Here is a 12,461-nt window from a genome sequence, read left to right on the forward strand (position 1 = left end):
GGAAGAGAGGGGATAGAGATAGGAAGATATATGGTGATAGAGAGGAAAGAGATAGGAAGAGATAGGGGATAGATGAGGGGATTGAGAGGATAGAGATGGGGATAGAGATGGGAAGAGATGAGGGGATAGAGATGGGAAGAGATGGGGTGATAGAGAGGAAAGAGATGGGAAGAGATAGGGGATAGAGATAGGGTGATAGAGAGGAAAGAGATAGGGGATAGAGAGGCTAGAGATAGGGGGATAGAGAGGATAGAGATGGGGATAGAGAGGATAGAGATGAGGGGATTGAGAGGATAGAGATGGGAAGAGATGGGGTGATAGAGAGGAAAGTGATAGGGGGATAGAGAGGAAAGAGATGAGGGGATAGAGAGGATAGAGATGGGAAGAGATGAGGGGATAGAGATGGGAAGAGATGGGGTGATGAGAGGAGGAGGGAAGAGATAAGGAGATAGAGAGGATAGAGATGGGAAGAGATAGGGGGATAGAGGAAAGAGATGGGTGATAGAGATGGGAAGAGATGGGGGGATAGAGAGGAAAGAGATATGAAGAGAGCGTGAGAGAAAATGAAGAGAGAGAGAGAAGAAACAGAGAAAGGAATGTGCCAGCATAACTTCTCCCTTAAAACGCCAATAAAGGTCACCAACCAGCTTCATGGTTTGTCAGGTTCTTTCCCCCAGACCGATAAGAAACCACTTTGAGAAACACCGCCAAGGCAGTGGGAACACAGCAGGGACAATGACGCGAGTAAGTATGAAAGTGCCAAATATCTTCAACCCAAATGAGCCGGTCTAGATAGCACAACTGGTGCAGGGAACTGGCAGTGCTCAAAATGTGTCAACATTTGAAGCAAAGAGATACTCTGATGCTCAAACGTTGATGATATCCCGCCCGAATAGTGAATGAATCCTCTATCTATCTGACAATGGAGGTCTGACACGCACGCAGGTGCACACGCACACACTCAGTCAATGTCCGCTGGCTGAGTGAGCGAGGACTGTGTGACCTGGACTGTGGCAAAATTGGTATTTTGTCTCATCAGAGTCGTCATAGATGGCCTTGACTTTGTTATTTCTCTGTGTGTGGAACTCTTCAGTTCTCCTGGCAAAACGGGCATACATCAGCCAATACACATTTTACAAGGCTGGAGATAAAGATACGAACTCAACAGATCTGTGTATGAGATACCAACACGTGTGAAAGGAATGCAAATGTCTCTCATTCAAAGGGCTTTATTGGCTCGGGAAACATGTTTACATTGCCAATGTAAGTGAAATAGATCATAAACAAAAGTGAAGTAAACAATATTTAAAACAATAACAGTAAACATTACACTCACAAAAGTTCCAAAAGAATAAAGACCTTTGTCTTTGTTACAGTGTTGGAACGATGTGCAAATAGTTAAAGTACAAAATGGAAAATAAATAAACATAAATATGGGTTGTATTTACAATGGTGTTGGTTCTTCACTGGTTGCCCTTTTCTTGAGGCAACAGGTCACACATCTTGCTGCTGTGATGGCACACTGTGGTATTTCACCCAGTAGATCTGGGAGCTTATCAAAATTGGATTTGCTTTTGGACTTTTTGTAGATCTGTGTAATCTGAGGGAAATATGTGTCTCTTATATGGTCATACATTTGGCAGGAGGTTAGGAAGTGCAGCTCAGTTTCTACCTCATTTTGTGGGCAGTGTTGCACATAGCCAGTATTCTCTTGAGAGCCAGGTCTGCTTACGGTGGCCTCTCAAAATAGCAAGGCTATGCTCACTGAGTCTGTACATAGTCAAAGTGGTCAGGTATTGGCCCTAAACTCTCTGTTTAGGGCCAAATAGCATTCTAGTTTGCTCAGTTTTTTTGTTAATGCTTTCCAACGTGTGAAGTAATTATCTTTTTGTTTTCTCATGATTTGGTTGGGTCTAATTGTGTTGCTGTCCTGGGGCTCTGTGGGGTCTGTTTGTGTTTGTGAACAGAGCCCCAGAACTAGCTTGCTTAGGGGACTCTTCTCCAGGTTCATCTCTCTGTTGGTGATGGCTTTGTCATGGAAGGTTTGGGAATCGCTTCCTTTTAGGTGGTTGTAGAATTTAACGGTTCTTTTCTGTATGTTTATCATTTGCGGATATCGGCCTAATTCTGCTCTGCATGCATTATTTGGCATTTTACGTTGTACACAGAGAATATTTTTGCAGATTTCTGCATGCAGTCTCAATTTGGTCTCTCTCTAATTCCCTCTCTCTCTCCCTCCCTCCCTCCAGCTCCAAATGGTCCGAAATGTACCTCCAGCTAAAATTGGGGGAGGGAGGGTGAGAATCTAATTTTTCCACTCTTCCTTTCAGATATCCTTTATGTTAGCATGGAGGTAGGGCGGACTTAAGGAATTCCGTGCTAGTGTGCCAACCCTGGCGGGAAGAGCTGTCGAAAAAGTAGGCCCCCGTTTTGACTTTCTGAGTGAACGAGCGACCCAGTTCTTTCATCCCATTCAATCTGTCAAAACTGTCAGTTTACCTGAAGGACTGAAAGAGAGGGAGGAAGGACGGGGGTGAGAAAGGGAGAGAGAGAGAGAGAGAGCATCTCTTCGTCCATACCTAGGCTTTTGAAGGGAACAGGCTGACACGCTCCCCTAGTCTAGAACACCTTGCCCTGTCAGAGGAGTCATTACCAAATGCCAGTAAAAGAACCAGAACCTATCTAGTCAAATTGGTAGTGCCGCTAAAAGTGCCAATCGTGTCCCATTTTAGGGGAGTTCGCTAGTATCTGAGCTCTTGAGTTCAAATGCGGCAGCCACACTAACGCTTTCAACTGTCCTCCATTTGAGGGAGTTCTGGGGTCAAAATCAGTTTCATTTCAAAGCGGCTGCTCCTGCGGGTTTCCTGAACGATGATGTACATATATGCCATGTAGCAGACTATTTCATCCAAAGCCACTAACAGTAGTGCACGCATACATTTTCGTATGGGTGGCCCCAGCGGGAACTGAACCCGTGATCCTGAAGCTGTAAGCGCCATTCTCTACCAACAGAGCCGCACAGGACCACAAACGTCATAGAAGACTATGAAGAGAACGTGTGGGTTGTGACTTACCCACCGGCAAATGGCAAATAGAAAACGGCCATTAGGCCTTTTCAGAATCGAGTGCTCGATGAGAACAGAATTTCATTCATTCATCATTTTACGCCATAAGAGTCTGGTGTAAAACGGAGTGGGGATTACTGTGATACTGTGGAGTCAGCATTGCAGGGGAAAAGCAAAGCAGCCATACTTCTCAAACAACTATGTCTGTATTTCTCAGCAGAAAGATGAATTATTAAGTGACTCGCCTGTTCACAAATAAAGATGACGCGGTTCAAATTCGACTAAGTTAACTGACGGATAACGTCGAGCTCCGCGGTGGCTACCGGACGTGGGCAGAGTCAACAGAAAGACGCAACATACTGCACATTGTGCACAACGTCGAGAGCACCGGGTGTACAGCACTAGACCAGAGAGCTTAGCATTGCCTGGTGGAAGACTGGTCAAATAAAGAACAATAAACAAAACAGATCAACTCATTTGTAAATAAACAATCAAACAAACGTACCGGTGTCGAGGTCGGTGGCGAGTAGCCGCGCCACGAAGGTGCCAACCTCTGTGTTCTCGAAGACGGTGATGGCGTAAGGGCCGGAGGAAAAATGTGGCGCGTTGTCGTTCACGTCCTCCACGGTCAGGTGCACGGCCGCCTCACAGTAGCGCCTGCCGCCGTCTAGTGCCCGCACCGTCAGGCGGTACTCCTCCTTCTCCTCGCGGTCCAGGGGCTGCTGGGTCTTCAGTTCACCTGGGAAAAGTAAGACGGAGAAAGGCAGATGTCAATCAACGGGGCAGGTAATCACACACAAACACGTCAATCACACACGCTCGTTAAAAGCGCTGACACACACACACACACAAACACACAGCCAAACACACACGGGCTTGTTAAAAGTTATTGCAATCCAAAAACACTTCTACACGCTACGGCGCTTGCGGGTTGCACTTTAAAAATCTATTATTCGACAAGGGCAGATAGCGTTAGAACTGCATCCTCTACCTACCCCAGGCCCCTTCCAAGAAAGCATCAAAATAAAACGCAAGTCAAGCTAAATGGTCTCTAAGCCGTTTAGTTCGGTGTAGAGTGCCCCTCCTCTCGACCAATTTAATGCAGCCCACCGGCTGGCTTGAGTAAAAATAATAACTGAAACCAAATCGATACCGTGTACAAATGATAACGGACCTACATTTCTAACGTCTCTTAAGATAATTCACTCTGTCCATCGTGCTAACAGTCGCCAAAACAAAGGTTAAGGTTGGGGGAAGCTGATCTGTAACTAGGGGTGAAACTTCACTTCAGCATTTAGTTCCGAAAACCTTACAACCTTGTCATGCTCATCTCCACACACACCTCTATTTTTAAGTTGGCATTAGCCACTTCAGTGCTTTCAGAAGTAACACTTCTCACAGATCACTGAGTCAGACAATGTGTGCCTGCATTCGTGCGTGTTCTGAGACCTCATATCCTCTTGTATGCCACAAACCCCTTCCCCTGATCCAAGCATCCAACCCACATCCAACCAACTAATGGTTTTCAGAAGAGGACGGAGAGAAATAAATAAATAATTGACAGAGAGGATGGGGGGGTGAGGGAAAATGCAGGAGGACAGGAGTAGTTGGCAGCTAAGAGCAGCTGGGAGGTGTCCTGGGATATAGTGCATGCCAACATTACCGGGGCCTCGCTGGACACACACGTGCGCCCACACACACACACAAACTGCCGTTACTAACGAAGCCTCTTATGGTTCCTCGCATGCAATAATCAAATCCAATTTTATTGGTCACATACACATATTTAGCAGATGTTATTGCTGGTGTGGCGAAATGCTTGTAATCCTCCTTCTCAGCACGGAAAAAAGGACCCCCTCTCGATACTCTGACTAAATCCTTCTCCTTCAATTTGGGCCAAACTAAATTGAAATGGCCGGATTCTTCGCTCTTCTTCTCTCCCTCCTCGCTGGCTCATACGGAGGTATCAAAGTACGTCTGAACTTGAACCACAATAAAAGGGGCTGCTGTTGTGCTGTAAAAGTATGGGGCTGCTCTCTCGTTCTCTAGCCTACTCTACACTGCCGGTGTCTTGTTTCTTCACAACCCTCTCTCGCTCTCCCTTCAGAAATAAACCAATGTACCATTTATTTTTTTAGTGTGGGGGTTAACGGGAGCTAACTGGTATTGTGTTTTCTAAGGCCTGACTCGTGTCATTCCATTTTGTCTCCACTTTCTGCAGAGGAGACTCGAAACCATCAGGCGAGAACAATGTCGCTTGTATGTTAGATGAAACTCGGGTTCTTAGCGCCATTACTCGCTAACCCTCCGGGAAATGTTCTGGGGGCAAAATACATGAAAATAATCATCAAAAAGGATGCGACGTAAACAAAATCCACCTTGCCACTAGGGACACACACACACACACTGGGGTGGATGGATTATGATTCAATCAGAAAGTGTGCATGACTGGTGTGCATGACTGGTGCATGACTGGTGTCCACACTGGGATGTTATTACTGTGTCTGTTTGTGACGTTACAGAGGGAGACAAAAGACAGGGTCCATGAGTGTAGTGTTGCCAGGGTCAAACATCAAATCATGACATTGTAAAACTGGGTGTGTGTGTGTGTGTGTGTGTGTGTGTGTGTGTGTGTGTGTGTGTGTGTGTGTGTGTGTGTGTGTGTCAGGTGGTGGTGGAGATTTACATTTACATTTACATTACATTTAAGTCATTTAGCAGACGCTCTTATCCAGAGCGACTTACAAATTGGTGCATTCACCTTATGATATCCAGTGGAACAACCACTTTACAATAGTGCATCTAAATCTTTTAAGGGGGGGGGGGGGGGTTAGAAGGATATGTGATTGTGAGATGTGTGGTTAGTGTTACACGTCATGCTGCCATCACGCACCCATGGACATTTGATAGTCATAATAGTCAGAATAACCTTGGACATGCCGTGAATGTAAACTGGATGAATGTGAGTGCAGTGCAGCAATTTGAAATGACTCGAAACGACTCTACATTGTGGCAGACGAACCTGTGGCTATTTTGATTTTGATTAGCTGTATGGTAGCATGGGCAGACTAGTCAACACATTGAGTGTGTTGAGGTGTAACACAGACAGACAGGAAAACAGACAGACAGACCAACGCACACACACACACCTGTGTCTGGGTCGATGGTGAAGAGCTCGGCTCCGGGTCCCTGGAGCTCGTAGGAGATGTGGGCGTTGGAGCGGATGTCTGCGTCTGTGGCCGAGACCTGCAGGATGAGCCTGCCGGCTGGGAAGTCCTCGGGGACCCTCTCTGTGTAGAGGGACTGGGGGAGCGGAGAGAGGGAGAGGGGAGAGAGAGAAAGGGAGGATGAGAGAGTGTGTGGGAGGGAAGAGGGGGAAAGACATCAGAAGGGAGAAAAAAGATTGATGGTGGGGGCGGACAGAGAGAAGTAAAGGTAGAATATGCAAGATTAAGCATAATTCAATAGGTATATTAACAAGAAGGGAGGAAATGGATAGAGGGGTAGAATGAAAAGACATTACAATCGACCGCAGTATGCACTTAAAACATAATACAATCAGCAATGGAAATACATTAGCTGGTAAAAATAGCCCTCAATGTAAGAAAATTACCCCTTAATTTTCGCTTGCCTTTCTTCAACAAGAAGCCTTTCCAAACCTCTTATTTTCCTCCCTCGCTCCCTCCTTCCTTTCTCCCAGATACTTGTCATGCATAGCGTGTACCCCCACACGCAGATAACATGGCATTTTTTAGTGGCCTGCCTTCTCTCTTTACCTTCTCGCAAACGGGGCTGTTGTCGTTGGCATCCAGGACTTTGACCTCGACCACGGCCTTGGCAGAAAAGGTGCCGTCGGTGGCGGTGATATTTAGGAGGTAGTTGTCGCGCTCCTCGCGGTCCAGTGGCTTCCTGACAGACACTTTCCACTCGTTCTGGAGGTGCTCGATCGCAAACTGTCCTAGAGGGTCGCCTCCTGTATGGGTAGAGAGTCATTGGGGAGAGTTAATGGGGCGGGTCAATGCAGAGCGAGTCATTGGGGAGAGTGGCATTCAAACTAATGAGCAATGCGCCACAATATGGCCCCTGCCTCTGGTTTCGAGAGGGCTAGTGGTTTTGTGTGTGTGTGTGTGTATCTCAAGGGTGTGTGTTTGTGTTCTGTACTGGATCACACATCAATGGCGAAAATAAATATATATAAGATGCATCCAAGCCTTTCTATCAGGGTAAGTCTTAGAATCAGAGAAGATCTTATCCTGCAAGTGATAGCGGAGCTCAAAGAGGAACTGCATCCATGTCTACCAGTTATCGCTTCCTATTTCAAAAGCTGTCCGCTGGTCAGAGTCGTGCTCAACCCCCGGGATCTTTATAGTGCCTGAGCAAATGTACCTCAGGTAGGGTTCATATTATTCATTTATCATAACCACTTCAACTTGCAAACCAACGTTCATGAAGTATGTTTGGTACACAGGAAACCATAATAAGGAGGCAGTTTTTTTGTGAAGTAGGAAATGTGCATCCAAGCTAATATGAGAGCTCATTTCTAAAATCTCTGGTAATTAAACGTGGCATAGTCATTCCATCCGCTAATGAGCACCAGAGGAAGTGCATTTCCCCCATCAATTTCAAAGCGTCATCGAAAGAATTAAACATTAACTTTTTCTTTATTTCTTTCTGATGACCTACATATTTGCCTTGAGGTTTCGCAAATTAGTCGATTCAAAGTGTTTACAAATAAAGAATACGCATTATATGTTCAGAGAGCAAATATGATCTTCATATTTAAGCGGGTGTAAATGTCTAATCCTCTTTTGAGCAGTGTTTATTAAAGCTGTTTATTAACACAAACAGGGAAGGCTATCAAGTCATGAGCTGTGAGCAGAGCAAATACTGGTATTGTTAGAGATAAAAACCCACCTGTGATAAAGTAGCTGACTTGTTTGTTGATCTCCTCCGTGTCGGCGTCCGTCGTGCTCAGAATGGCAATGACTCCACTGGGCGGAAGGTCGTCTTCGCTCACCGTGCCCTTGTAGATCTCGGCAGTGAAGCGCGGCGGGTTATCGTTGACGTCGGCCACGGTAACCTCCACAGTGGCGCTGGTCACCAGCTGCACCTTGTCTCCGCGGTCTGTGGCCAGCACGGCAATGGTGTACTTGCTGGTCTTCTCGCGGTCGAGCTCTTTCAATGTCGTCACCCAGCCTGTCTCACTGTTGACGGCGAACAGCTCAGAGATCTCAGCCAAAGTTTGTTTGGGGTCCAGGCTGTAGATGACTTGACCGTTGGTGCCCGAGTCCTGGTCGGTGGCTTTGACCTGGATCACCGGCGTGCCATCTGGAAGGTTCTCCACCACCACCGCCTCATACGGGTCTGACTCAAAAACAGGCTTGTTGTCGTTGAGGTCCTTGACCTGGATGTTGATGTCGACAGAAGCCACCGTTTCGTAGCCCTCCTGTTGGCTCTGGGCTTGCAGCGTGAGCTGGTACCACTTCGTGGTCTCGTGGTCCATACTCTTCTCCAGCTTCAGGGCCCCAGTGTCCCGATCCACCACGAAGACCTCATTCTGGTTACTCTCCGGGGTGTTGCCCTTCACCAGGCTGTAGAACACCGGTTGTTCACTCTCCGCCTGGATGACGTCAATATCCGTGCCGATGAGCATGTCTTCGGCGATGGTGAACCGGTAGTGTGGCTCTGCAAACTTGGGGACCGGTACCTCAGGGGCCACTATCCTGATGTAAACGCGGACGACGGATTGCTTGGAAGGACTCCCAGCATCCTTTGCCCTAACGTAGAAAGCATAGAGGTCGTTTTCGAGTCCGATGAGGCTCTCTTTGGTGACAATGACTCCACTGAAGGGGTGGATTTCGAAGTTCTCCTCCACGTTTTCCACGTCGGCTTCGATAGTGTAAGCGATGTCAGCGTTGCTTCCCTCATCCATGTCTGACGCAGCGATTTTCACCACGGTGGTTCCCCTGGGGACATCCGATGCTACATTGGCTTTGTACTCCACTGCCATGAATTGTGGGGCATTGTCATTGATATCTGTCAAAATCACATTAATAATGCAGAAGCCTACTTTGCCGCCACCGTCCTTTGCCATGAGCGATATGGGGATGACCTTCTCAATGGCGTTCTCGCGGTCTAGGATCTCCAGGGTGAAAATCTCTCCATTTTCATTGACAGAAAACTTGTCTTTGGCAAAATCGTTGACAATGTGGTAAGTTAGGCCCCCGTATGTGCCAGCGTCTTCATCTGTGGCTTTGGCCTCAGCAACTAACGTTCCGACCGGCGAGTTCTCAGTGAGTTCAACTACATAGTCGAGCTGGGGGAAAGTGGGGTTGTGGAAGTTGGCACCGTTGACTGTGACTTTGACCATGGCCGAGGTCCTGAATACACCATCTGACACGGACACGTTGAGGTTGTACAGTGGCTCCATCTGTAGTTTACGGTGGTTGGAGATGACGATGGCCCCAGTGTTTTTATCCATGGCAAAGTTCTGGTCCTTATTGCCAGACAGAATGGAGAACTCAAGCCTGCCGGCGTCTGAGCTGTCAGCATCGGACGCCTGGACATGGGTGACGAAGTAACCGCGGGGGGCCAATTCGCTTACTGTGGCTTTGTAAGAGCTCTCAGTGAACACCGGAGCGTTGTCATTCAGGTCAGTGACATCTATGGTCACAGTGACATGGCTGGAGAGGGCAGGCACTCCTCCGTCCACTGCGCGGACAGTCAGCTTGTGTTGCTGCTTTTCCTCCTGGTCGAGCATGCGAGCAGTCCAGATGATTCCCAAGTCACGGTCAATGCTGAAGTAGTCTGAGCTCTTTTCCTTGTCTTCAACTAGCTGGTAGAAGAGCATTTTGTTGTTGCCAGTGTCGAAGTCTGTGGCGGCGACTTGCAAAACTGCAGTGCCGATGAAGGAAGCTTCAGAAACACTTGCGTTGTAGGACTTTAGTTGGAAGACAGGGGGATTATCGTTGACGTCTTCCAGAATGATATCGACAAAGACATCAGCGTGGGCCCCAGTCAGTGAGTCTGTGGCTCTGACACTCAATTTATAAGCGGGGTGGATCTCAAAATCTAGAGGTTGGATTACATGTATGACACCTGTGTTGAAATTGATGGAAAACTGACTGAAGGCATCTCCCTCAGAGATGGTGTATACTATCTTGGGGCCTTCAGAGTCAGTAGCCTGGACGTGAACTACAGGTGTGTGTAACTGGATATTTTCAGGAATTTCGATGCTGTAGAATGCCTTCTCAAACACTGGCATGGCTTTGTTTACTATAGTTATGGGCACTTCCACTTCTGCCGAGAGGGCTGGTTCTCCTGCATCTTTGGCCACAACGTTGATGACGAACTCACTGTTGAGGGAGTCTTTGTCTAACTGTTTTCTGAGAGAGATTTCTCCCGAGGGGCTTATCTGGAAGTGCTTGTGGTGTTCTTTCAGGTGATAATGGATTTCAGCATTTTGACCCATGTCCCGGTCCACTGCTGTCACCTGACGGATAGCCTGACCCTCCTCTGCGTCCATCTGGACCAAGGCTTGATAGGGCAGGTTGACAAACATGGGCTGGTTGTCATTCACATCTTCTACGATCACCGTCACCAGAACGTGGGCCACTTCAGAGGAAGCGTCCTCCCTGGTCACCTCCACGACGAGGTCGAACGTGTCCTGTGCCTCGCGATCGAAAGGTATACCTGTGGTGGAGAGCACTCCGGAAGTGCGGCTGATTTTGAACCTCTTGTCTGGGTTCAGGACGGTGTAGAAGAGGGGTTCGTTGATGTGGTTCCCCACAGCGGCAATGACCGCTAATGTTTTCTTCTCAGAGGAGTTCTCTTTGACGTAAGCCTTGTAGGAGTCCCTAGTGAACTTCAGGCTGCTCTCCTTGTTCTCACGGATGTTTATCTTTATCGATGCTGTGTTGGCGAACCTGCCGTCTGAGACCCTCACCCTGAGTTCGTACCTGCTTCTTAGCTGGGTGACGTTCTGGATAGTGATGATGCCTGTGTTGGGATGCATCTTGAATTTCTCCCCGATGTTCCCCTCTGAGATGGAGAAGAAGAGTTTAGAGTTTGGTCCGGAGTCTGCGTCTGATGCGTTGACTTTGATTACCTCGACACCTTTGTAAGTTGGCACGATCACTGATGTCTCGTAGAGCTCCTGGCTGAACTGCGGCGGGCAGTCGTTGACATCGATGACTTCGACGGTCACGTTGGCGGCTGTCTCGGCGAACAGACGCGGAATTCCGAGGTCATGGACCTGAATGGTAAAGCGGAATACACTCCTTTGTTCGTAATCCAGAGTGGTTGTCATTCTAATGGCTCCCGTACTGGAATCGATGGCAAAGTAGTTGTGAGCGAACGGCTCGACGATCTGATAGACAAGCATGGCATTGGCATCGCGGTCAGCATCCAAGGCGCGGATGACCAGCGGGGTGTTTTCTCTGGTCAAGACCACACTGTTGATGGAAGCCGATTCGCTAATCATGCCTGTGAACTCTGGCTGGAGGAAGATGGGGGCATTATCGTTCTCGTCCTTCAGATGAATCAGCAGAGTGGTGTTGCTAGCAAGACCCGCCATGTTGGTTCCCTGGATGGTCAGTCTGTACTCAGGGGTCATTTCATAGTCCAAAGCCCTCGAAGTTACAACCACACCGGAGTTTGGGTTTACATCAAATGCGCCATCAGTGTTTCCACCTTTGATTTGGTAGAACACAGAGGACTGGCTGGTTGCTGTGATCATGGTTACAAAACTGCCGGGGAGGGCCAATTCGCTGACCTCTGCAGAGAACTCCTTGGCAGTAAATCTGGGTGTGGCATTGTCCGACACGGTGACAGCGATGTGGACGGTGGCGGTTGCAGTCAGCGAAGGGGTTCCTTTGTCGGTTGCCTTCACAGCTAGTTCAAACTGGTTCTTGCTGCTTCGGTCCAGCTCCTTGGCCACGGTAACAGTGCCCAGCACCGGATCAATGGCAAATGAGTTTGCAACATTTCCTGTTCCAAAAAAAAAAAACACAAGAAGATTTATTAATGTGGTTACTATGGCATTGATTTTCATTCCAGCCAGAAATGTTTGCATTTCTTAAACATTAAAGCCAGGGTGCAATTTTAGGCTTCTTGATTACCGTAAATTGAATTAACTAGAGTCAATGTCAGCGCCCTCGAGGAAATCTAATTAGCATAATAAAAAATCCCCATAAAAATCTGTCAATTTAAGCTAGAGATATTTTTTGTTGTTGCAGCGGATGTATCCACTGCATCCGCCGATGGCGCAATTCTGCATCTGCTGTGAAAGGTGACAGAGCTAGAGCGGTGTTTGTCAGACCATAAGACATCCTGAAAATTGGTCTTCTCACAAAATCGGCTGTAGCATCCAAACAGTTTGGCCTACAAACTATTATG

General features: G+C 47.7%; 1 protein-coding gene across 8 annotated transcripts in view; it reads right to left on the bottom strand.

The window, feature by feature from the left end:
• Positions 1–12,461, bottom strand: part of LOC106609939 (protocadherin Fat 1) — a 102,265-nt gene that overhangs the window by 24,958 nt on the left and 64,846 nt on the right. For all 8 annotated transcript variants that reach the window (XR_006770770.2, XM_014208975.3, XM_014208980.3 and 5 more), the window contains 4 exons: positions 7,980–12,053; positions 6,842–7,038; positions 6,215–6,368; positions 3,571–3,804 (listed from right to left, as the gene is read on the bottom strand). Coding sequence is in view for 7 of the 8 variants with exons in the window: in XM_014208975.3 (XP_014064450.3) it covers positions 3,571–3,804; positions 6,215–6,368; positions 6,842–7,038; positions 7,980–12,053 (4,659 nt within the window). In the remaining variant the exon portion in view is untranslated. The remainder of the gene's footprint in view (positions 1–3,570; positions 3,805–6,214; positions 6,369–6,841; positions 7,039–7,979; positions 12,054–12,461) is intronic.

Source organism: Salmo salar, chromosome 08, assembly GCF_965601325.2.
Source record: "Salmo salar chromosome 08, fSalSal1, whole genome shotgun sequence".
NCBI lineage: Eukaryota > Metazoa > Chordata > Actinopteri > Salmoniformes > Salmonidae > Salmo > Salmo salar.